Below are 26,097 nucleotides of genomic sequence, written 5' to 3'. Positions count from 1 at the left end.
ATTTTTGTTATTTCTTGTGATCAGAGAATATGATCTATATGATACCAATTTTAGTTAAAATTTTATTCATGAACTAGTATGTGATAATTTTGTTCAAGTGAATTGTACAATCCGAATGTTCTGTATTCTGCCTTTCCCCTTATTGTTTACACTGTCAGTTGCTGAGAAAGATACATCAAAATACCCAAATAGGGGTGCCTGGCTGGCTCAGTTGGTGGAGCATGAGACTCTTGGGGTTGTAGGTTTGAGCCCCACGTTGGGTGTAAGGATTACCTAAAAAACCTTAAAAAATAAAATATCCATTATAATAATGTATTTGTCAACTTTTTCTCTCAGTCACTTTTTCGTGTTACATTTATAGGTTGTGTTTTCTTATCGTTATTTATTTATTTATTTATTTTTATTAAAAAAAATTTTTTTTAACGTTTTATTTATTTTTGAGACAGGGAGAGACAGAGCATGAACAGGGGAGGGTCAGAGAGAGGGAGACACAGAATCTGAAACAGGCTCTGAGCTGTCAGCACAGAGCCTGACGCGGGGCTCGAACTCACGGACCGCGAGATCATGACCTGAGCTGAAGTCGGCCGCTTAACCGACTGAGCCACCCAGGCACCCCTCTTATCGTTTTGATAAGATAAGAATTATCTAAGTTTAGAATTATTTACCTTCCTTTTATAATCTACTGATGAGGCTTTAATAATGATTTGTGCCTTACAGTTTATATTGTCTGATATCGATAGAGTAACTGATTTATTTCATTAATTTTTGCCTGTTATTTTTTTCTATCCCTTTGTTTTCAGTTTTCTGTGTGTTAGATGTATCTCTTACAGCCAGTCTATGTCTAGATAAAAAAAAATATAATCTCAGAGTTGCTCTCAATTGATGAATTTAGTCTATTTATGTTTATTGTGATCATGATATTTGAATTCATTTCTATCATTTTATGCTTTAAAAAATTCATCATATATTTTCTTTCTTTCCTTTTTGGAATTGACACCATTTTACTGTTTTATTTTTCCTCTTCTAGTTTGGAAGTCATACATTCTGTTTCAATTCTTTTAGTGACAGTTCTATTTTTAGCATGCATTCATGAGAATTCAAGCCACTCTCTCTAATTGATGTTTCTCTTCCCAAATAAACAATCTTAGAAAGGTCTAGCCAAAATTATTCCTCTCTCATCTTATTTGTTATTATCCAGTATTTGGTGCTACCTTATTTCTGTACCTCCAAAAATCAATTGTTATTATTTTATACATTCTATGTTTATTAGGTTTCCTCTCATGTTTAACAATTTAGTTTCTTACCACTGCACCTTGAATTTCATTGCTTTTCTTGGGTTCATGTTTCTCCATCCCAAAGAAACAGTAATTATTTCAAAGGGGGTATGAGTGATATATCTTTTTAACCTTTGCCTAACTGAAATGGCTTTAATTTATCCTCACTCTTGAATGATAGTTTATCTGAGAATATAATTCTAAATTGAAGGTTTCTCCCTTCCCCCACCATCTTAAACACATTATCCCATTGTGTTTCTGACCCATAAACCTACAATAACTGAAACATATTGAGACCAGCAGAGGAGTAAAAACATATATATACATATGTGAAACATATATGAAACAGAGAAGACAATCCAGAAGAAGAGACCTTTATACATATTTCTTAAATGACATGGCATTTTATAAAAATCTGTGGGAAAAATTTATCCAATAAATGCTACTGGGAAAATTATACATCTGTTTGAAGAACATAATATGACATGATACAAACATACATAAACTTCCAAATAGATTTGAACCACAAAAGTGCTTAAAGAAGATATAAGAAAACATTGGTATAATCTTGATGTGAAACAAAAGACCGATTTGGCTGTGTACTAAAGCTTCTTATGACGAGAGATACCATGAGTAAAGTGAAAAGATATATAACAAGGCAAATATGGTATATAAGAAAAGTTATCTATAGTTCCTAAATAAACTTCATAGGTTTCTGGGGGTGGGGGGAAGAACAAAAGAAATAAATAGGCAATATACAAGTAAAAGAAATATAAAGTATGGCAAATGTATTAGTCAACCTTGCTAGCAATTTAAAAAAATACAAAGTGAAATGAGGTTGGTTAGTCATTTGTCAGATTAGCAAAGATTAGAAATTATTTTTAATGTCCAATGGTGTTATAAGGAGATAGGAAGCCCCTTAAAGTATCATTTGGATTATAAATTTTAAAATAGTTTTGGAGGGGGCATCTGAATGGTTCAGTTGGTTAAGTCCGATTATGACTCAGGTCATGATCTCACAGTTTGTGGGTTCGAGCCCTACGTCAGGCTCTGTACTGACAGCTCAGAGCCTGGAGCCTGCTTTGGATTCTGGGTCTCCCTCTCTCTGTGCCCCTCCCCCACTCACACTCTGTTTCTCTCTCTCAAAAATAAATAAAGATTAAAAAAAAATTTTTTTTTTAACATCTATTTATTTTTGAGAGACAGAGAGAGACAAAGCAGGAGAAGAGGAGGGGCAGAGAGAGGGAGACATAGAATCTGAAACAGGCTCTAGGCTCTGAGCTGTCAGCACAGAGCCCGATGTGGGGCTTGAACTCATGAAGCATGAGATCATGACCTGAGCCGAAGTCAGACGCTTAACCGACTGAGCTACCCAGGTGCCCCCAAAATAAATAAACTTGAAAAATAAAACAATAAAATAGTTTTGGAGGGGGCCCCTGGCTGACTCAGTCTGTAGAGCATGTGACTCTTGATCTCAGGGTTGTGAGTTTAAGCCCCACGTAGAGATTATTTAAAAATAAAATCTTAAAATAGTTTTAGAGGGTAATCTATCAATAATCTTAAATGTGTATATGCCTTGGTTCAGCAACTTGACTTCTTTGAATTTATTTTAAGGGACTAATTGGATACAGGTACTCATTTTCATTGTAATATGAATACTAGCAAAGAAATTAGAACCAACCTAGATTTCCATCAAGGGACACTTTAGATAAATAATGCTATATTCATAAAACAGAATGCTATATAGGTTTTTAAATTGTAAAATGACGCCTTTCTAATGAAAAGAAAAAGGTTTAAATAGTATATACACACTGTGATCTAAATTTTGTGTATGAAATATGCAAAAGTAAATAGCATTAAAAGAAAACTGAAAGAATTTATGCCAAAATTTGTGCTTTTCTATATTTTTCAGGATTTAAAAAAATTTATTACTTGAAATATATTTATTTGTGTAAATATATAAAAATGCATGTGTATATGTGTAAGCACACACAAGTACATGTGACTATTTTCAGAATGTATTATAAAAGTGTATTATTTGATAACTGTTTGGAAACATTAGTGTTCATTCAGTTCCTAGTTTTGCCTATCTTTTGTCTGAAGAAAACTCCTAATTCTGTGGTTTGAAAACTGAGGTTATGTCAGCACTCTTTTTTTTAAAGTTTTATTTATTTTGAGAGAGAGAGAGAGAGAGATGAGCGAGCACACGACTCGGGCGCCTCGAACGCCGGGTTGGCGAAGCCACGGGAAAGCACTGTGTGATCGTCTCTCCGGTTTAGGCTCCCGGAGGGAAAGGTGTGGCTACCGTGTGGTGCGAAGGCAGAAGAGCTCCGAGGAGCAGCTGCGCTGCGCCAGCAAAGCCAAGAAAGCCGGGGGCCACGTGACCCGCGTGAAGGAGCTGCTGCTGAGCGCCCTGAGCCCCGAGCAGCTGGTGCTCACGCTCCTGGAGGCGGAGCCGCCGCACGTGCTGGTGAGCCGCCCCAGCACCCCCTTCACCGAGGCCTCCATGATGATGTCCCTGACCAAGCTGGCCGACAAGGAGCTGGTGCACATGATCGGTTGGGCCAAGAAAATCCCAGGTAGGGCTTTCTGGATCTCAGCTCAGTGCAGAGGACTTTAAAAAATATCTAACTAAAAACGATCTGTTCCAGCTTTCTGTTCTTCCCTGGCATCTGTCTGGGGAGGGGGCGGGGAGCTGTGAGCCCAGGTAACTGTCCTTTATAATCTTCGATGACTTGTATTAAGTCTGTAGAAGGAGTCCAAGGCCGGACGTTGTGAGTTGCACACGCAGAGTTCAGAGTTTCCTTCCTTAGGGCAGCGTGTAGCCGCAGCTTTAAAACGTTGGTTGTTTTCTCTGTGTCATGGGTGTTTTCGTAGCTTGTGAAAACTTGCTCTTGTTTTCACAGACACTGGGAGCCGAGGAGGAGGGTGGGTGTTTCTCACGGCCTCTTGCTTTCCCCAGGCTTTGTGGAGCTCAGCCTGTATGACCAAGTGCGCCTCCTGGAGAGCTGCTGGATGGAGGTGCTGATGGTGGGGCTCATGTGGCGCTCCATTGACCACCCCGGCAAGCTCATCTTTGCTCCCGACCTCATTCTGGACAGGTGAGAGAAAAATGCATCGCGTTTCTCCTCCCGACTTGTCTGAGCCCCGGGCGCTGCCTCACACCTCACACCTGAAAGGTCAGTCAAGAGGATGATAATGTCATGAGCTCCCTCACCAGGTCAAGAGCCCAAGAAGGAGAGCATGGGTACTAAGATTCAGTGTCCTGTGACTTATCCTTACCCGCAGTGGGGTGACATTTACAGGTCAGACTATAAGAGCCCCTATCTTGCAGAATATGTGGCTAGTAAGTGTGCAGGTCAACTTAGATTTTTCAGCATTAGAAATTTCATTTTCAGTTTATAATTTTAAGTTGCCCTGCTGTTCTTTCCACTTGTGGGGACCATGCCTATCTCTTCCTGGACAGGTGATAAAATTCTTACAGATCTGCAGTTTATTTTAATGTGCTTTGACTCTAACTGCACGCTCTATAGCATTTTTGACAGTAGCAGTGGAAGGAATGGTTATTAAAACCAAACGAAAGGTAATGGAAATTGGGGAATGATAGCGCCAATGCCATCACTCGATTGCGCCTTTTCTTTTAAAGATGGTGCAGAAAAGGAACCAATTTTTAATTGACTCAGGGGAACTGTTCATGGAGGAAAAACTTTTGTCTGAAGAAAACTCCTAATTCTGTGGTTTGAAATTTTGTCTACAAAATTTTTGTATACAACACTAAAAATGTTAGTAGGAAAAGTGGGACACTTTCTTGGAATACATTTGAGCAGTTTGAAAATCTCTCCATGGAAATGGATTTCCACGTTCCTTATTTTGAGAAAGTTCTAATGTAGAATGTTCAGTCACATTTGACTCTGTGCACAGTGTAGAAGGAGCCATTATATGAATGGAAAATGTCTGCCCCCAACTCTTGGAACTGCCTGTTTAGATCATCAGGAGACCCCCGTGCACATGTTACACAGATGAAAAGTGATGCCTCTAAGTTGTTAGCACCCACTCGCCTCTTGTTCTGCATGACACCGTTGACAAAGCACTGTTTTAGTGGAGAACAGAGCCTTTGGGAAGAGCAGGAGCAAGCCCTGGTGTTAAACCATAGAAGAACGTAGGTTCTGGAAGCTGAGACCCTTCAGTAACAATCAAAACAGTCAACTTATTGGCTTGTATATATCAGTCCCCATCTTAAGCATTTGATGTGTTAACTCATTTTATCTTCACGGCCCTTTATGGGTAAGTGCCATTATTATCCTTATCCTTCAGTTATGGAAATGGGGGGGTCAGGTAATTTGCCTGTGGTGACAAGGTGACAGGGCAGTAAGTGGTAGAGCTGGATGTAGGGGCTGGCTGTGAAGTCCATGCTCTTAACTCTGACAGTAGTTACCTGTACAATGGGTCATGCCCCTCAGAGGGACAGAGAACTGAAAAGGGAAAGAGGAGGAGGCTGAGAGGCAAAGTGACTTTCTACTTGATTCTTTTATCTTGGGACAACTCCATTCTACTCTCTGCCCACTTCAGAAACCTCCTCCTCTTCCTGTCACGGAGGATACCATCTGGCAAGGCAGCCTGGAAAGCCAAGCCCCCTGCTGAGCCATCACTATCGTTCATTTACTCATTATGTTCCTCTTGGCGTTCAGATGAAGCCACACACACACGCACACACACACACTTCTCCTAGAAGTTAGTGCTAGGAAGAAGTTTCACGCCTTGAATCAATACATTTGCAGACACTGGGATTGGGTTGTTGTTGCCTTTTGTCCTGATTTCTACATTGATGCCACATTTAGTGTTTATGTGCAGTGACTGTTTCGTTCCTGGTTTTTAGTATAACCACCTCTCCTCTTTGTGTGAGTTCTTTGATTCCTGTGGATGGAATTTACTGTAAACGGACACGAATCCTGGACAAATTTTAGGCCTACCTTTCGGTTAAGTAATAGAAGGAAAACAAGAAGTAATTTTTGTTACAAATGATTTTTAATAGACTCACATTACTTTTTATAAATATTTGAAAGTATTGTGTTGCCCAGCACACAAATCTAGTATATTTGAGTAGAGGAGAGGCGCCTTTGGAATCGTAAATGCGTTCACAGTGAGCAAGCATTTTTTTGTTTGTTTTTGTAGTGCCTGTGGTGGTTATTTTTTGTTGCAACCTCTAATATTGTTAACACATAAACTTTGTGAGGTCTAGAATTTCAAGTCTAAGATAAGATAGTTCAATTCTTTTGTGCATCTATTATTACAGATAAATATTGTTTTATGTGATGGGTATGTTTCTGGAGGAGTTGTTGCTTCAAATATGCTTGAAACGTTTTTTATTCAGAGTCAGAGGTGATGCATCACAAAGAAGTTCTATTATGAGGTTTTTCTGCAACATGAATAAATAATTTGCACACCGCTTAAAAATCGCTCTCTTTTGGCAGACTGTCCCATCAGAGTGCCTTCACGTGGTGGTGTGACCATTAAAGCTGGGAATATAACTAAATTAGCCCACTTGTGGAGACTGAGGCAACAATTCCTATTTCCCTTTATTCTTGTTGAGGCTTCTGCAGTGAGAAAACTTAGACCTATTGAGGATGAGAGGAAGAGCCGGTTATCTCAGCTTATTTCTAACAAGGTAGTTCTCTTGGTAACTACTAGAGTCACAAATTCATGTGAGGATCTACCACAGAATCTGAGCTTTTATTTGCTGGAAAAATCGTATCTGCTAAGACATGTCATGTCCTTGGCATCAACAGGAAACAGTCTAATGTTAAGTATTATTTAAAAATCAGGGGCGCCTGGGTGGCTCAGTCGGTTAAGCATCTGACTTCAGCTCAGGTCATGATCTGACGGTTCGTGAGTTCGAGCCCTGCGTCAGGCTCTGTGCTGACAGCTCAGAGCCTGGAATCTGCTTTGGATTCTGTGTCTCCCTCTCTCTGTCTGCCCCTCCTCTGCTTGCACTCTGTCTCTCTCTCAAAAATAAATAAACATGAAAAAATTTTTTTTAAAAATCGGAGGGAGTTTGGATCTGGGCACGTCCCTCATTGTGGATGCGTATGGAGTTCCGTGCACTCGTATCATTGTGCGTGTACTGAGTCTGCATTCACATTAGTTCTTTGTATGTCGACTTTCTTTAAGATACCCAAAGAATCTTCACTTTAAAAATTTCATCTCCCTTTGGTACGCACGTAATTTTCATTTCTGTTCAATATTTAAGTCTTCTCCATGTGTTAAGCTTTAAGCCCCTAACCTGTTGCCCTGACACAGAAGTAAACTATGGTCTCCAGCCACAGGTGTGCTGCCACCAGATATGAACGTGGGTACAAAATGGTGCACCCAAAGCCAGGTCCACTCATTCAACATTTTGTCGTTGGGATCAAATAGAATCTTTTTCTTTTATAAAGGAGTGGTTATCACACAATAAGACATTCCACATGTAGTTACTAATTTTACCTTTACTTAGCCCTAGTTAATGGACAAATGGTGTGCAAAAGTAAGTTTTTATGAGTGGGTTGGTTTGACTGATGGATTGTTTCAGTATTTTAAAATTCAAATCATGTTCTTTCTCTCTTTTTTTTTTTGAGAGAGAAAAAGCGTGTAAGTGAGCAAGGGGTAAAGAGAGAGGGGGAGAGAGAGAAAATCCCACGAGGGGTAGAAGGAGGGGGGAGAGAGAGAGAGAGAGAGAGAGAGGGAAGCAGGGCTCACTTGAATTGGGGCTTGTGTTCCCCCAAAGGGGGGTTCGTGCTTACCTGAAGCGGGGCTCAAGCTTATCTGATTCGGGACTCAAACTCACAAACTGAGATCATGACATGAGCTGAAGTCAGATGCTTAACTGACTGAGCCACCCGGGTGCCCTGTTCTCTCTTTTTAATTCAAATCTTTTAATCCCATCCTAATTTCTTTTTTTGTTGTTGTTTTTTAGATTTTTTTTTAACATTTATTCATTTTTGAGAGATGGAGAGAAACAGAGTGTGTGCAGGGGAGGGGCAGAGAGAGAAGGAGACACAGAATCTGAAGCAGGCTCCGGGCTCTGAGCTGTCTGCACAGAGCCTGATGCAGGGGTTGATCCCACAAACCGTGAGATCATGACCTGAGCCGAAGTCAGATGCCCAGCAGACTGAGTCACCCAGGTGTCCCCCATCCTAATTCCTTACGCCCAGTTCAGTTCATTCCATAGTTATAAAATAAGAGTAATAGATCTCATTAACTTAGTATTTAAAAGTCCTTCCTCTGTAAGACTCATTTTAAGGCAGAGCTTTAGTAGGGTGTCATTTATGAGGTGTTGTCCCATATTTCCTGTATTTCTCATTTATTGTCTACAAAAATTACCTGGTTTCTCCAGCCTGTGAAGTGAATACAAATATTCTAACCGTGCCACCCCTTGAATGAAATGGCTGGCTGTCACATCTATTTAATAAAAGCAATCAAACCTGATTCTTTAAAATTCATTGAGAGATTCACTTTTTCCATGAGGTATACATGTTCTGATTACAGTGAGTTATAGCATTTCTCAGGGTTTAGGATGCTCTAGAATATAAACTCTCCCTCCATTTTTTAAAAAAGTTTATTTATTTATTTTGAGAGAGAGAAAAAGAGCATGAGTGGGAGAGGAGCAGAGAGAGAGGGAGAGAGAGAGAATCACAAGCAGGCTTCAAGCTGTCAGCATGGAGCCTGATGTGGGACTCGATCCCACAAACCCTGAGATCATGACCCAAGCTGAAATCAAGAGTAAGATGCTTAACTGACTGAGCCACCTAAGTGCCCCTCCCTCCATTTTTGAAATATGAGTTTGTGTTTAAAATGGCAAGCATTTTGGGATGCCTGAGTGGTTCAGTCAGTTAAGCATCTTGGTTTCAGCTCAGGTCAGGATCTCACAGTTCATGAATTTGAGCCCCGCATTGGGAATGCTTGGCATCCTCTCTCTCTCCCCTTCTCTGCCCCTCCCCTGCTCGCGCTCTCTCTTTCTCTCTCTCTCTCTCTCTCTCTCTCGCTCAAAATAAACTTTAAAAAAATGGCATGCATTTTAATGAGGAAATTATACTAGTTTCAATACTTAGGGATGTGTTTTTAGGTACACGTGGCAACCTCTGCACAAAATGGTTTTGATTTCAGATGAATCCTCTTATCATACTGTTTGGGAGTGGTGTGAGTATGCATGCATCTACATGTGCATGACCCCCCACCTCTGACTGGGTCTCAAAGAAAAGAGCCAAACTGTTAATCAATGAAGGACTTGGGGGGCTTTTTGTTTTTGTCCCCAGGGATATTTTGTTTTGTTTATTTAGTTTGTTAGTTTCATTTTATTTTATTTTTTAATGTTTATTCATTTTTTGAGACAGAGGCAGAGTACAAGTGGGGGAGGGGCAGAGAACGAGGAAGACCCAGGATCCAAAGCAGGATCCAGGCTCTGAGCTGTCAGTACAGAGCCCGACATGGGGCTTGAACCCACGAACTGTGATATCATGACCTGAGCCACAGCTGGTCACTTAATCGAATGAGCCACCCAGGTGCCCCTATTTATTTAGTTTTGTAAAGATTTAAAAAAAAAAATTTTTTTTATTTTTGATAGAGACAGAGCACAGTGGGGAGGGGCAGAGAGAGAAGGAGACACAGAATCTGAAGCAGGCTCCAGGCTCTGAGCTGTCAGCACAGAGCCCGATGTGGGGCTCGAACTCACAAACTGTGAGATCATGACCTGAGCCGAAGTCGGACCCTTAACTGACTGAGCCACCCAGGTGCCCCTGCAAAGATTTTTTTTTTAAAGTAATATCTACACCCAACGTGGGGCATGAACTTACAGCCCTGGTATCAAGAGTCACGTGCTCTGGGGCGCCTGGGTGGCTTAGTCGGTGAGTCATCTTGATTTGGGCTCGGGTCATGATCTCGAGATTTGTGAGTTTGAACCCCTTGTTGGGCTCTGCGCTGATAGTGCAGAGCCTGCTTGGGATTCTTTCTCTTTCCTTCTCTCCCTCTGCCCCTCTCCCGTCAAAATAAATAAACTTAAAAAAAAAAAAGTCACATGCTCAGGGCACCTGGGGGGCTCAGTCGGTTAAGTGTCCAACTCGTGATACCAGCTCAGGTTGTGATCTCAAGGTTATGAGATTGAGCCCCGCTTTGGGCTCCGTGCTGAAGGGGAGCCTGCTTGGGATTCTCTTTTTCCCTTTCTCTCTGCCTCTTTCCCACTCATGCACGTGCACTCTTCTTGTTAAAAATAAAGAAATGATCATTAAAATAGTCATTACAAATGTGTAACATGCTGTAAAGACTGAGCCAGCCAGGTGCCCCTGACCCCCCAAGACATTTTAGAACCAGTTTTATTCAGCATCAGCTCACCTCAAGCCCAACAATTACGATTTCCAATAATTGTCCCCAAGCATAGTGATTTGATTATGTGGCATGAGGGGCCTTCAGGGAATAGGTATTTCACTACGTGCAAAGCATGCGTTGTCCTTACTGGACACTTGCAGCTGGCTGCCTGGGAAAGCCCAGAGCAGGGGAGGTGGGAGGAGGGGAGATTTGGAGGTTTCCTACCGATTTGGGCACCCTTTGCCCAGGGCTGATTCTCCAAAGTGGCCTTTCCCTATGAGTGACTTCTAGGAGGCACTGGCGTTTTATCACTTAACCTGTGCATGTTCGGAAAGCCTCAGGTGGTTGCAGAAGTTACCATATTTGTTTGCAACTTGCAGTTGGCTTGCTTGTAGCTTTGTGCAGGTGAGTCTGCGAGGGTTTGGATGCTGTGGAATGCAGGATCCTGGCAAGCTGCTGTCCTCTCACAGAACCCAGTGGGAAAGACTCACCGCCATCGGTGCTCCATTTCGATTCCGCAGAGGCCCTTTCTCCAGCCACCGCCATCACTGGAAACGTCCTGGCTTGGGGTTGGGGGGAGGAGGAGAGGGAACAGTCAGTTCTCTGAAGATCTCAGGTTCCCTTCAGGGGCTGCGTGGGAGACTAAGGATGAAACCCGCAGACACCCACCTCTGCCAGCCTCCCCTTCATCATGCTCTGCAGGTGTTAAGAAGCAAATGAAGTTTCATGGGAAAATCATCTAACTGCTTGTCAAGGGCTTCCAATGACTATGGCTGATGATAATAGAAGATTTTGGGGGGAGCAGTGAGGCAGAATAATGTGTGTCTGGCTGGAGTGAACTGAAGCTGGTATTTTCCAGATACAGTTCAAGTAACTTCCTTCAAAAGTACGCATATAAAAATTCATTTCTATGAATGTTCAAAAGAATTTTGATTATATGGTTTGAAGTTTGTCTAAAACCTTTGCTTAAAAATAATCTTTGGCAAGTCAAAAATGTGCATATTTCCATTTCTACCTTCCTTTCCTGATTCTAATCTGTCTTCTCGGATTGTGATTTCTTTGGCTTTTTTTCAAGTTACGTTAAATGTCTCTTAGTTGCCCCACCAGTTTCTTACATGACCTCCAGGAAGTGAGTTAAGCCCTCCGGTATGAAGGATTGTTTCAGTATCATTCAGTCTTCCTCATTAGCCCTTCAAAGTCTTCTGATGGGATCACGGAAGGTCTCATTTTAGCAACGTGTGTCGTGTGTCGTAACTAGGGCTGGTTGGCCGAAATGGTCTAGGAAGGAAAATGATCAACAGAAACGGCAATCTGTTAAGGAAACATTTGGTGCGCGGGTAGAAGGAAAATGCATTTCTAATGCACACTTTTGTCTCAGTAGCATTTATTCAAATGTTTGCTGTCGGAATTTATAGAAGTTCCCTATCCTCTCTATGTGAAGATTATTCTAGTAATTTTATATCACTGGATGTGCTTTCATTACCGGTTTGTCAGAGTTAAAGGGTGTTCAAGATGAAATTTGAGGTTAACAAGAAAATACTCATTGCTTTTGCTGGTTGCCTAGTGCTGCATGTTTCTTAAATTTCCAAACAAACTTTTGTAGGGATGAGGGGAAATGTGTAGAAGGAATTCTGGAAATCTTCGACATGCTCTTGGCAACGACTTCAAGGTTCCGTGAGTTAAAACTCCAACACAAAGAGTATCTCTGTGTCAAGGCCATGGTCCTCCTCAACTCCAGTAAGTAGCCACACAGCTGGGCTGTGTTCTATGGGGGAGAGATGCTGTTTCTAGAACTAGCCTGGTGGGAAGAACAGTATCAAACTTCTTATTTTACTTAAAAAGGGAAAAATGGCTTCCTTTCTGACTTCTCTGTTTCATTTTCTAGGGATTGAAACAGTAGTTAACTTTTGGTAACTTGAATGTGAATTATTCACTGGCTAAATTACTGGCAGTAATTTAAAAAGTGGCTCAAGCTGGAAAAGAAAAAAAAAAAGAACTTTAAAATACTTACTTTACAGCTTTGTTCATTGTTTATATAGGCATTTTACATGGTTGACCCGCATTTATATTTACTCTTTTGCTTTTACAGATTCATTCATTCATTGATTTCATTTATTCATTTGGTAAAGCCATTGAAGATGTAGTCCTGCCTTCCAACAGCTCACAGTCTAGGGAGGGAGAGAGAGAAAACAAATTATGAAAAGCAGTGATCGGTGGTCTAATAGAGTAGGTACAGAGTGCTGTGGGAAACCAGGAGAGACACAAGAGTGGCTGCAGAAGGAAACACGGTTTGAGTGCGTCTTCAGGGATGGGCATACATTGGCGGGACAAGGGAAGCACTAGGAGGAATGAAAGGAGGGCCAGGAGCTGCAGGCTGTGCAGAGGAGCAGAGGGAGGTGCGTATGGTTGTGCAGGGTGGTACCAGAGATTACACTGCACGCCTTGGCCGAGAACTGCCCCTGGGGTGCTGAGCAGCCCTAGAAGAGGTCCAGGCAGGGCAGTATCACGGACAGAGAAGCGTTCCGTAGAGATCACTGTGGCTTCCACGTGGAGGACTGGCTGGAGAGGGGAGAGACAGAGGCAGGGGCCTACACAGAGTCATCAGGGACGATGAGAGCCTGAACGGACTTGCTGTGGAGGGGCCAGGGAGGAAGGGCCTGACTTGAAGGAAACATCGGGGTTCGAAGTGAGAAATGAGAGAGGCACTGAAGGTACATGGGTGTGGTAGTGTTGCTGCTCTTTTCTTATTATATAAGTAAAACCTGGTTCTTGTAAACATTCAAACAAAAGAAAAATATACAAGGAAGAAAAAAATCACCAGGAGTCTCCCCCCGCCCCTGGGCAAGATAACCACCATAAGTTTGGAGACCAATCTTTAACAGCTCTCTGTAGATAGATAGATAGGTAGATAGATAGACAGATAGATAGATAGACAGACAGCTCTCGATAGATGTATAGGTACATAGGTAGAGATGGGTAGGTAGGTAGATAGGTAGATAGATATACGCACACACACATACACAGAGAGGGAGATACCCATGCACACACAGGCTTATATGTATAATTTTACATAAACAGCAGAGCATCTTATGTTAAAAATTATAAAGACTTTGAAAGAGGCCTACTTTCATCTAATTATTGGCTTGACCCTTCCAGCCCAACACCAACTAGCTAGTCTTAACAACCAGAGGATAGATTTTATACCTTCTTCTATCCTCTAATAATCTTTTAAAATAATACGTCCCCCCTCCAATATCCACATAGATAAGCTTTTTCCCCCTATTTAAAAAAAGTTAGGGGGAACCTGGGTGGCTCAGCTGGTTGAGTGTCCAACTTTTGGTTTCGGCTTGGGTCATGATCCCAGGGTCGTGGGATTGAGCCCCACTTGGGGCCCCGTGCTGAGTGTGGAGCCTGCTTGGGATTCTCTCTCTTTCTCCCTCTGCCCCTCTCCCCAGCTCACACTATCTCTCTCTCTCTCTCTCTCTCTCAAATTAAAAACAAAAACAAAAACCTCACTTTAAAAAATTAGCATAATTTTAAAAGTTGGGATACCTATATATACAAATACTTCTCTGTGTCTTGCGTTTTTACTTTCCAAAATGCTGTGAAATACCTCCAGGTCAGCTAGGAGAGGTCTAACTCATTCTTTGAGTGAGGACATTGTTTGAATTGTTCAACCATTTCTTTGATGGGCCTTTACTTAATTACAGCTTTTTTTTTGCCATCATAAACACTGCTGCAGTAAATACAGTTGTGCTATTTTGTACACATTTCTAAGTTTTTATGTAGTGTTGACACTGTTTAGTTTACCACCTACCTGGTGTTTGGCCCAGCTCCTGTCCCTGGTATTGCTTGCTTTGCTTAACTATTTACTCTCGTTGGCTTATTTCTTTCTGAAATAATATGGGTATGCAAGTTTTTGTTGTTGTTGTTTTGTATATGCAAGTTTTAATCCTCCAAGTGATGACTTACGGATAACTTCATTTGGGCATCATATGGGGCTTTGCTACCTAGATTTTATCCAATCTTACAACTTCATGCTGGAAACAATGGGAATCTCTGGGATCGTTTGATGCCACTTTCTTTTAAATCATCCAAAGCAGCAGTTCCTGAAGCCAAAACTCAATGCAGACCCTGTGGCCACCTTCTGGGCACCTGCCCACTCCTTCTGTAACCTACACTCTCCTGCGTGTCTAACACCCCCACGTACTGTTGGCCACTGGCACTAGATCTGATGAGAGGGAAAGGGAGACATACAGAGCGGTGCTTCTTGAGCCTTGGCATGGAGCATGGAGATAGAGGGCTGGATCTGGGCAGGGAGAGTCAGTCCTGAGGGAGGGGAAGGGGGGAAATGAAGAAGGAGATATAGAGACCCCGAAGACAACCTTTATGTACTTCCCAGTTGGGTTTCAATCTGGCCCTACCTGCCTAGCAGGGCATTTCCCCTATACCTAGTGCACTCTCCACCCCAGTTCCAGAAAACAGTTTGTGAATAGAAATGGTCAACTGTTGGACGAATGAAAATTGTAGAGAAAGCCAAAGAAGACTCCTAAATGCTCTGGCGCTTCTGGCACCTTCTTGACATTTGTACCATTCACCTTTTACAACATAATACGAGGCTTACATCAGCGATTAAGGTGATGTGTGTATAGAGTACGTCCCACTGAGATCTTTGAAATTGATCGTGGAAGAAAATGGACTTTTCCTGATCTCTTTGAATCCACCTACAGACCTTACGTCACACGTGTGCTGTGATTTCTGTCTTTGTTGCTTGAAAAGTTCATTCCCATCTTGGCACAGGAGGATAATCAAGTGCTAGATTATGGGGCTTCTCTTACTTTTGGAAATAATTTAGAACTCCTTTCTGTGAAGCAAAGTGCTCCTTGCAAAGCCATGTGCTTCTTGTTACACCACTTTGCAGTAGAAAGCCTTCTGTTTGGCAAGGCTTCTTACTGTCAGTTTAGCCTCCGAGACATCATATTGTGTTGTTGTGAAAGCTAGAAGTATCATCTGTGCAAATGGGAAAGACCAAGGCTACAGCGTCCCTCCTGCAGCATCTGACAGAACTGCCATCATAAAATTACAGAGGGTGAGTCAGGCATGTGACGTAATTACCATTTGTGGTGGTAAATTGAGTAGAATTTGTTTATACTCAATCTATATTTAGGAAATCTTCTTTTAACAAAGTTCCTTTCTCACTTGGTAGTCAAAACAGTTGTCAAATGCATTTAGGAAAACGGGATTCTGTTTCTCCTGGGAAATTTCCATTGTCAGGAGAGAGGGGTCTTTTGTGTGCTAGATTTTAAGCATTTGAAGGTATAGGCTTTTGCTGTTGTTGTTTTGGATTATTTGTAGCGTTACATTAAAAATAGGGACAGAATCTACTTTCCCACCTTAAATTTAAAAAAAAGAAAAACTGGAGAATATACAAAATAGACCTTGGACATTGGACAACAGACCACACAGGACAGTGATCCCCAAGAGAAGGCACACAAATGAAATGAACTCTTGGATCACCCAGTTTACTATCTAGAGCCAACTACCAGGTTCCATAGGGAGAGGTAACCCAAATAGACACCAGTGGTCTCCCTGCACAGGGAGGACAGAGTCGTGAATTTGGGGAGGTCAAGGCAGCTGGGATTTGCAGGGGAGGAGACTACTGGAGAGAAAGAGCTGGGTGCATAGGCTTTGGAGATCTGTAGCGGGTGCCCTTCAAGTTTTCATCTGAGCATTAACCTCATGCTTATGAGGATACTAACCAAAGACAGGGAAAGAGCCATCAGAAAGGAGCAGACAGAAAATCCCTAGCATTCACACAGGGGCTGGAATAGTTCATGTGCTCACCACCCAGCAGGAAAACACTGTAATATACTGGACACTGGATGTAGTATCCAAAAAGGTATTGCATTGGTAGTGAGGTGAACTTAGCCCTAGACTTAAAGGCTGCTCTGATCCTACCAAACAAAACTTAAAAGCACGCCTGAAGGATGAAATTTATTGTCAAGTAATGTAACTGCATCACAGAACAAAGTTCAAGAGTATTTAAAAGAATCCAAGAATATCCAATACCCAACCAGGTGAAGTTCACAATGTCTTATAACCAATCAAAAGTTAGCAAGCATGCAAAGAAGCAGAAAACATGACCTACAATAAGGAGAAAAACCAATAAACTGGAAAAGACCCCAAAATGATACAGATGATAGAATTCATAGGCAAGAACATTAAAACAATAGTTTAGTAACAATAATTACTATAACTATTTTCCAAACGTCTAAGAGGTAGAGGAAAGCATGAGCAGATTTAGAGGAGACATGGAAAATATGAAATACACACAAATTGAATTTCTAAATGTGAAATTTATAGCTATATGGGATTTATATCTGTGTTAGGAAGTGGAAGAGGGACAGTAAAATATCCTGCAGACTGAGAAAGCACTTTGAGACCAAACAAACAATGCAAACCACTCCACACTGTTTATATGGTTTTATTTAAAGATTAAACAAGTTTCTTTCAGAATGGTAAATGGGTATATTTGTCAAGAAGACATAAAAATGCTAAACATTTATGCATTAAAAAGAGGATGTCAAAATATCTGAAGCAAAATCTGACAGAACTGCAGAGAGAAATGGACAAATCTCTTGTTATAGTTGGAAATTTTAATGTCCCTCTGTTCTATCAATACAGAACAAGTAGACAGAAAATCAGTAAATATAGAGACTTGAACAATATCGTTAACCAACTTGATCTATTTGACATGTATAGAACCCTCTAACCAACAACAGTAGAAAATATGTTCTTTTCAAGTATTCATGAAATATTTACCAGGATAGACCATATTCTGAGTTATAATACAAGTCTCAATATGTTAAAAAGGATTTAAGTCATACAAAGGATTTTCTTTGATAGAGTGAAACTAAATTAGAAACCACTAATAAAAAGGTCTTGGAAAATTTCCAAACATTTGGAAACCAGATAACATACATCTAAATAACCCATGGATCACAGACAAAAATCAAAAGCAGTACTAGAAAATATTATGAACTAACTTACAATGAAAATACATTGTAGCAGAATTTGTGGGTTGCAGCTAAAGCCATAGTTTGAGGGAGATTTATAGCACTCAAGACCCATAGTAAAATAAAAGCAAGGTCTCAGATTAATGACCTTAGCTTCCAACCTTAAGCAACTAGGAAAAGCAAAGCAAATGAAACTCCAAGTAAGCCAAAGAAAACAAATGATAAGGATTAGAGTGGAAATCAATGGGACAGAAAAAAGGAAAGCAATCGATATCAAGGAAACCAAAAGCTGATTTTTTTTGAGAACAATAAAATTGTTAAGCCTCTAGGCAGACTGATTAGAATAAAGGAAAGAAGGCACAAATTACCACTATCAGGAGTGAGAGAGGTGACATTACTGGTGACATTATTATTCTGCAGATATTAAAAAGAATAATGAGGTCATATTTGAACAACCTTATGCCAATACATTTGAATACTTAGATGAAATGGAAAAATTCCTTAAAAGACAGAAATTACTCAAGAAGAAATTTTAAAATGCTGAGTAGCCATATATTTATTAAGGAAGTTGAATTTGTAGTTAAAAACTTTCCCATAATGAAAACTCCAGGCCCAGATGGCTTTTCTGGGAGAATGCTACCAAACATTTAAGGAATTAATAATCCCAGATTTGTACATACTTTGTTTTTTACTTTTTTAATGTTTAATTTTTTTTAAATTCCAGTATAGTTAACATACAATATTCTGTTAGTTTCATGTGTACAATATACTGACTCAGCAATTCTGTACATTACTCAGTGTTCATCACTGACCACTGAGTGAACAAGTGAACTGATGACAAGTGAACTCCTTAGTCCCCATCACCTATTCCTCCACTCACCTCCCCCATGGTAACCATCAGTTTTCTATATTTAAGAGTTGTTTCTTAGTTTCTCTCTCTTTTTCCTTTGTTTATTTGTTTTGTTTCTTAAATTCCATATATAAGTGAAACATATGCTATTCATCTTCCCTGACTGACTTATTTCACTTAGCATTCTCTAGCTCCATTTATGTTATTGCAAATGGCAAGATTTCATTCTTTTTATGGCTGAGTAATATTCCTGTGTGTGTGTGTGTGTGTGTGTGTGTGTGTGTGTGTGTGTGCGCGCGCGCGCTCGCGCTTTATCCATTCATCTTTTGATGGACACATGGGCTTCTTCCATAATTTAGCTATTGTAAATACTGCAATAAACATAGGGGTTCATGTATCCCTTTGAATTAGTATTTTTGTATTCTTTGGGTAAATATTCAGTAGTGCAATTACTGGATCATGGGGTGGTTCTATTTTTAACTTTTTCAGGAACCTCCCTATTGTTTTCTACAGTGGCTGCACCAGTTTACAGTCTCACCAACAATGCCTAAGGGTTCCTTTTTCTTTACATCCTTGCCAACACCTATTGTTTCTTGTGTTGTTGATTTTAGCCATTCTGGCAGATGTGAGGTAGTATCTCATTGTAGTTTTGATTTGCATTTGCCTGCTGATGAGTGATGATGAGCATCTTTTCACAGTGTCTGTTGGCCATCTATATGTCTTTGGAAAAAATTCTGCTCATGTCTTCTGCCCATTTTTAAATTGGATTGTTTGATTTTTGCTGTTGAGTTGTATAAGTTCTTTATAGATTTTGGATACCTTTGCTGGGTATGTCGTTTGCAAATATCTTCTCTCATTCAATAGGTTGCCTTTTTAGTTTTGTTGATTATTTCCTTTGCTGTCAGAGGTTTTTATTTTGATGTAGTCCCAATAGTTTACTTTTACTTTTGTTTCCATTGCTTCAGGAGACATATCTAGAAGGATGTTGCTACAGCCAATGTTAGAAGAATTACTGCCTGTGCTCTCTTCTAGGATTTTTATGGTTTCGTGTCTCACATTTAGGCCTTTAATCCATTTTGAGTTTATTTTTGTGTATGGTATAAGAAAATGGTCCAGTTTCATTCTTTTCCATGTAGTTGTCCAGTTTTCCCAACAATATTTATTGAAGAGAGTATCTTTTTCCCATTGTACATTCATTCCTCCTTTGTCAAAGATTAATTGACCATTTAACTGTGGATTTATTTCTGGGTTTTCTGTTCTGTTCCATTGATCTATGTGTCTGTTTTTGTGCTAGTACCATACTGTTTTTGATTATTACAAATTTGTAATATAAAGTCTGGGATTGTGATACCTCTAGTTTTGTTCTTCTTTTTCTTTTTTTTTAATTAAAAAAAATTTTAATGTTTATTCACTTTTGAGAGACAGAGCATGAGCCGGGGAGGGGCAGTGAGAGAGAGAGAGAGAGAGGGAGAGAGGGAGACACAGAATCTAAAGCAGGCTCCAGGCTCTGAGCTGTCAGCACAGAGCCTGACGCGGGGCTCGAACCCACAAACTGCAAGATCATGACCCAAGCTGAAGTCGGACACTCAACCGACTGAGCCACCCAGGCGCCCCTTGTTCTTCTTTTTCAAGATTGCTTTGGCAGGGCACCTGGGTGGCTCAGTTGGTAAGATCCGACTTTGGCTTAGGTTGGAAAGATAACATGCTAATTGATATAGATAATACCAAGGGATCGTCCCCCCCCAAAAATGGGTTAAGGTTGTAGGATAAAAGGGTAATATATATAAATCAATTGTATTTCTACATAGTAGCAATTAACAAATGATAATTGAAATTAAAATCAATACTATTTATATAGCATTACAAATTATTAAACTTAGGGATAAATTTGACAGAAGGTTTGAGACTGAAAACTCAAAACATTTCTGAGAGAAATTAAATAAATTGTAAATAAATGGAGAGATATGTTAATGGCTAGCAAATTCAATATTGTTAAGATGTCAGTGCTCCCTTCAAAATCATCTATAGATTCAATTTGGTCCCAATAAAAATCTCAGCAGGCTTTTTTTGGTAGAAATTGACAAACAGGTTCTTAAATTCGTAGGGAAATGTAATGAACCTAGAACAGACAAAAGAACTTTGAAAAAGAACTAAGTTGGAAGACTCATACTACTGGACTTCGAGATTTATTCTAAAGCCACAGGAATGAAAACAACATGTATTGACATCAAAATAGATCACTGAAACAGAATAGAGTCCAGAAATAGACCTATACAACAAGCAATTTTTAACAAAGGTGTCAAGGTAAATAGGGAAAGAATGATCTTCCCACTAGATGGTGCTTGAACTAAAATAGGCAAATTTTGGGGCGCCTGGGTGGCTCAGTCGGTTAAGCGTCCGACTTCGGCTCAGGTCACGATCTCGCGGTCTGCGGGTTCGAGCCCCGTGTCGGGCTCTGGGCTGATGGCTCAGAGCCTGGAGCCTGCTTCAGATTCTGTGTTTCCCTCTCTCTCTGCTCCTCCCCCATTCATGCTGTGTCTCTCTCTGTCTGAAAAATAAATAAACATTAAAAATTTTTTTTTTTTAAATAAAATAGGCAAATTTTGAATGGATACCTCATCAAAGAAGATATGCTGCTGGCAAATAATTACATGCAATGGTGCTAAAATTATTCATCAGAGAAATCTAAATTAAAACACAATGAGAAACCACTCCATACCCAATAGATTGGCTAAAATTAAAGAGACTGACCATATCAAGGGTTTGTGAGAATGTGGAATAATGAGAACTCTCACTGCGCTACTGGGGAGGATATAAATTGGTACAACTACTTTTATTTACTTACTTATTTTGGTGCAGCTGCTCTCGAAACCTGATTGGGATTTTCTTAAATAGTTAAGCATACACGTACCAGGTTACCCATTCATCCCACTTCTTGGTATTTACCGAAGAGAGTTGAAGGCATATGTTCATACAAAAACTTGTATGCAAATGTTTATAGCAACTTTATTTGTAATAACGCTAAACAGGTAACAACCCAAATGGCCACCAACAGATGAAAGGATAAACAAATGTGATATATCCATAGAGTAGAATACTGCTCAGCAGTAAAAAACATTGAACTAATAGATACATGCAGCATTATGAACCTTAAAATAATGGTGCTGAATGAAAGAAGATAGACAAAGCATACATACTAGAAGACCTCATTTATATAAATTTCAGAAAAAGCAAGCTAATCTATAGTAGCAACAGATCTGTAGTTGCCGGGGGATGGGATGGGGGTTGGGGAAGGTGGAGGGATAGATTACTTAGGGACACGAGGGAACTTTTGAGGGTGATGAATGTGTTCATTATCTTGATTGTGGATTATGCTTTTAATGGTGTGTGTATGTGTGTGTGTGTATGTTTATATATATGTACATATATCAAGACTGATCAAATTGTACACAGTATGTGCAGGTTATTGCATATCAGTTATACTTCAACAAATCTGTAAACAATGTAATTAAAACAGAAAAAGAAAGACGAAGAGGGCAAAAATTGTAGCCTGAATGGAAAAGACATACTGCGCAGCAGGGACTGTATCCAGTACAGGAGGGAGACCCTGGGGATGAGGGTCAGGAAAAGAGAAATGGAGTAGGTTTCTTAAAGTCCAAAGGCTGTGGATGTTCTCTGTCCCGTATTGAGAGAGCAGAGTCTCTGAGGGCTGCTACTTGTTGCTGTCAGCTTCCCTTGTGTGCTAGGTAAGCATTGGGCTGTCTGGAGGTAGTCTCCTGCGTAAGTGATGAGCTCAAGTTGGGATGACATCATTCAGTCAGGTCTGAATTGGTATCAGCATGCTAGGTGGCCAGGTCAGGGTTTGTTAGTAGTCATATGTATGTATACGTATGTATGTGTTTATATCTGACTTTTTTACAGCCAAGACAGTGTTTTTAACAGAACTATGAGGTATAATTAATGTACAATAAACTGTACCTGTTTAAAGCATACAATTTTATGCATTTGGGCAATCATATACGCCCCTGAAAGCGTCACCACAGTTAAGATAGTGAACATATCTATTACACTCAGAAGTTTCCTTGTGCCCCTTCCTAATTTCCCCCTTCTTCATTTCTTCCCCCGTCCAATCCCATGCAACCCCCCAATACAATTTCTGTCACTATGAAACATAGTCAACATAAAATGTCACAGATTAGTTTGCATTTTACAAAATTTTATATAAAATGTATTTTGGGGTGACCAACTATTTAGATTTACCTGAGACTGAGGAGTTTCCTGGGATGCAGGACCCTCAGTCATGCTAACAGGTGTGTGATGGCATATATTTGTGGTTTCTTTGGTTTTTTCCTATAACTAATGATGTGAATTTTTTCGTATGCTGCTTTGTGATATCTGTATCTTCTTTGGGGAAGTATTTGTTAAAATAGTCCATTTTTAATGGGATATTTGTTTTCCTTTTTTTTTTTTTTTTGAGGTACATTTGACATACAATATTAGTCTCAAAATTTTTTTAACACTCAGCTTTGAGAGACAGAGCAGAACTGTGAGTGGGGGAGGGGCAGAGAGAGAGGGAGACACACAATCTGTAGCAGGCTCCAGGCTCTGAGCCGTCAGCACAGAGCCCCACGCAGGGCTTGAACTCATGAACCGTCAAATCATGACCTGAAGTCGGACACTTAACCGACTGAGCCCCCCAAGTGCCCCTGTGTTAGTTTCGGATGTAGGTAGTTATGTTTTAAATAGCTGCATACTTCTGTGTTATTTATCTCTATTTATTTATTTATTTATTTATTTATTTATTTATTTATTTGCTTACTTACTTTCTGGGTTATTTATCTCTTCTAATAATGGACATAATATAGAATGAATATTAACTTTATTATCCAATTCAATTTCAGTTTAGTAAATGTTTATTTGGTTTCAGGTATGTGCCAATGACTTCTAAATAGTAAAAATGTCAAAGTGAACTAGATACATGCATTTGGTCTAGAATAACGATATACACTGAAACAGGTAATCGGGGGTCTGGTCTTTGCTAGGCTTTAGTAGCAGAAGAGTATCGTCCTTGCTACAGGGAGAGAGATAGAGAAAGGACATCACCATTTTGATTCCTCTCTCAGCACATCGTCTTACACACAACCTAGGATGTGAGGGGCACTTGGCATAACTTTATTATTCTCAGCCTTTGATGCGGCTTCTGAAACTTGGCTTCTAAAATTTGGAGATCACAGAAAACACTGCATTTAACAGCCTGTTACAATGTTTGCTAAAATGCTTTAGAACTCAAAAGTGTTATACAAGTGTTGTAGTTAACATAACAACATATCCAAATTAAGAGTGGTGGGACCAGCCATCTTGTCATCCAGAAACCTGAAGACTGAATACGTTTTCCCCTGGATAGAATCAAGGGTACTGAATGTAGGACATGGAGTCGGATCAGTCTGCAAATAGTCTTTAAAAATATTTAAAATTAGGAAGAGGTCTGTGTTTTTAGATTTTTTTAAATGTTTGTTTTTGAGAGAGTGACAGAGCATGAGCAGGGGAGGGGCAGAGAGAGAGGGAGAGTGACAGAGCATGAGTAGGGGAGGGGCAGAGAGAGAGGGAGCCTCTGAAGCACGCTCCGGGCTCTGAGCTGTCAGCACAGAGCCCATTGTGGGGCTTGAACCCACAAACCATGAGATCATGACCTGAGCTGAAGTCGAATGCTCAACCGACTGAGACACCCAGGAGCCCCTGGAAGAGGTCCATTTGTCCAAGCAGTTTTAAGACTTAAAAAGGATGAAACTTTTTGTTCAATGAAAGAAATAGAGGGTTAGAACCAGGCAATGCTCTTTGCCATTAAGAAGATGATGGAGACAACAACTCAAGCCCTGGTTCACTCTGAGTTTCGGGGAGAGCTCCTGTGAGGCAGGTGGGTGGAAGGCAGAGGCACAAAAGGATACACAGAAGGATGCTGAAGAGGCCAGACGGGGCCTTTTCTATTGACGGACTGTGGGAGCAAAGCATTGTGAACATCAGCCTGCTCGTTTCCTATCACAGGCCTTTTTCAAACACTGGCCTGTTCTCATGGTGCTGGGTAGGAGGTGGTGATAAAGGGATGGGTCATGGCTAGAGCTTCCTTACCTTAAAGCAAAGAGGCAAACACCACATATACCTCCCTAAAGCACATTTTTCCTTTGGCTAGTATTCTGGGATTTTTATTAAACACTTAAGATTTTCTGCTTTATTTGCCTTCAGTCAAGGAGAGCTTATATCTTCATCCTTTGAACGTAGGATGTGGCAGATCTTGGGGAGTCTCCCCCCCCCCCCCCCCCGCCGCCCCGCCTCAGTGTACTGCTCAGAATGTCATCAGGTAGGTTAGTGAGAGGAACACACAGCTGTTCCCAGGTGATAAAGAGGAGAGGAGATTATATCTTTGTTTTTATTTTACTTTCTTTGGTATGTGTGGGGCATGGTGCCAAGATCTTGTCTTCTTTAGTTTCATGTAAAGTAATTGAACTGTGTTCTAAAATGAATCCTGACGTTTTTTAAATACTTTTTTTAAACAATTTTTTTTACTAACTGATTTTTTTTTACTACTTTTTTTAAAACATTTTTTTTTTTTTACTGTTTATTTATTTTTGAGAGAGAGACACACACACACACACACACACACACACACACAGAGTGCGAGCGGGCGAGGGGCAGAGAGAGAGGGAGATCCAGAATCTGAAGCAGGTTCCAGGCTCTGAGCTGTCAGCACAGAGCCCGACGCGGGGCTCGAACCCACGCACTGTGAGATCATGACCTGAGTCAAAGACGCGCAACTGGCTGAGCCACCCAGGCACCCCAACTGATGTTTCTACTTTTGGCTGGTAGAAGAGCTTAAGTTTTGTTCCCTGTGTGTCTGGGTGGCGAGCATCCCAGAGGTGAGGGCTTTGTGTCCCGTCTCCTGCCTCTGCCACGGCCTGCCAGTTAGCAATGACTCTGTAAGTACACGCTTGGTGAGCCCCGGGGTGTGTGAATGCCCAAGTGCAGGCTTGGCACTGCTGACCAACGAGGCAGCAAAATGGGTATTTTTCGGCTAAATTCCTTCCCAGGATGATCTTATATAGGTTAATCTTTCTGCATATAAAAACTTTCCCCGTATCCAAAATTGATACAGTCCTCACAAAACCTAACTGACTCCCGTCCCCAAACTCCTTGCTGGTGATGACAGTGATGGCTTGGTAGGAAGCTGCACTGCCCCCACAGCCTCTAGAAGACCCAGGGCTTGCCTTTGGCAACGACTACTCCTTTGTGAAGAGGGATTCACCTACTAGACAATTCACCCATTTAAAGTATACAATTCAGTGGATTTTAGTGTGTCCGTAGACTTATGCACCACCCATCATCACAACCAATTTTAGAACATTTTCATCACCCCAAAAGAAGGCTGTGCTCATTAGTCATCCCTCCCTAATTTCTCTTCCACCTTCACTCCTAGGCAGCCACCCCCGTGTATAGATATGCCTGTTCTGGACACGTCCTATAAATGGAACCATACAAATTGTGGTCCTTTGTAACTGGCTTCTTTCACTTGGCATAAGGTTTTCAAGGTTCATCCATGTTGTAGCATGAATGAGTCTTTTGTTCTTTT

The 26,097-nt window shown here is 40.7% G+C and overlaps 1 protein-coding gene across 3 annotated transcripts in view; it reads left to right on the top strand.

The window, feature by feature from the left end:
* The window catches only part of ESR2 (estrogen receptor 2), a 59,642-nt gene that overhangs the window by 22,735 nt on the left and 10,810 nt on the right, over window positions 1–26,097 (top strand). For 2 of the 3 annotated variants that reach the window (XM_042943462.1, XM_042943461.1), the window contains exons 4-6: window positions 3,554–3,853; window positions 4,237–4,375; window positions 12,214–12,347. In XM_042943462.1, coding sequence (XP_042799396.1) covers window positions 3,554–3,853; window positions 4,237–4,375; window positions 12,214–12,347 — 573 coding nt within the window. The remainder of the gene's footprint in view (window positions 1–3,553; window positions 3,854–4,236; window positions 4,376–12,213; window positions 12,348–26,097) is intronic. The other variant, XM_042943463.1, reaches the window with a different exon arrangement.

The sequence above is a fragment of the Panthera leo genome, chromosome B3 (assembly GCF_018350215.1).
Source record: "Panthera leo isolate Ple1 chromosome B3, P.leo_Ple1_pat1.1, whole genome shotgun sequence".
Lineage (NCBI taxonomy): Eukaryota > Metazoa > Chordata > Mammalia > Carnivora > Felidae > Panthera > Panthera leo.
This window is presented reverse-complemented; position numbering and strand designations above follow the sequence as displayed.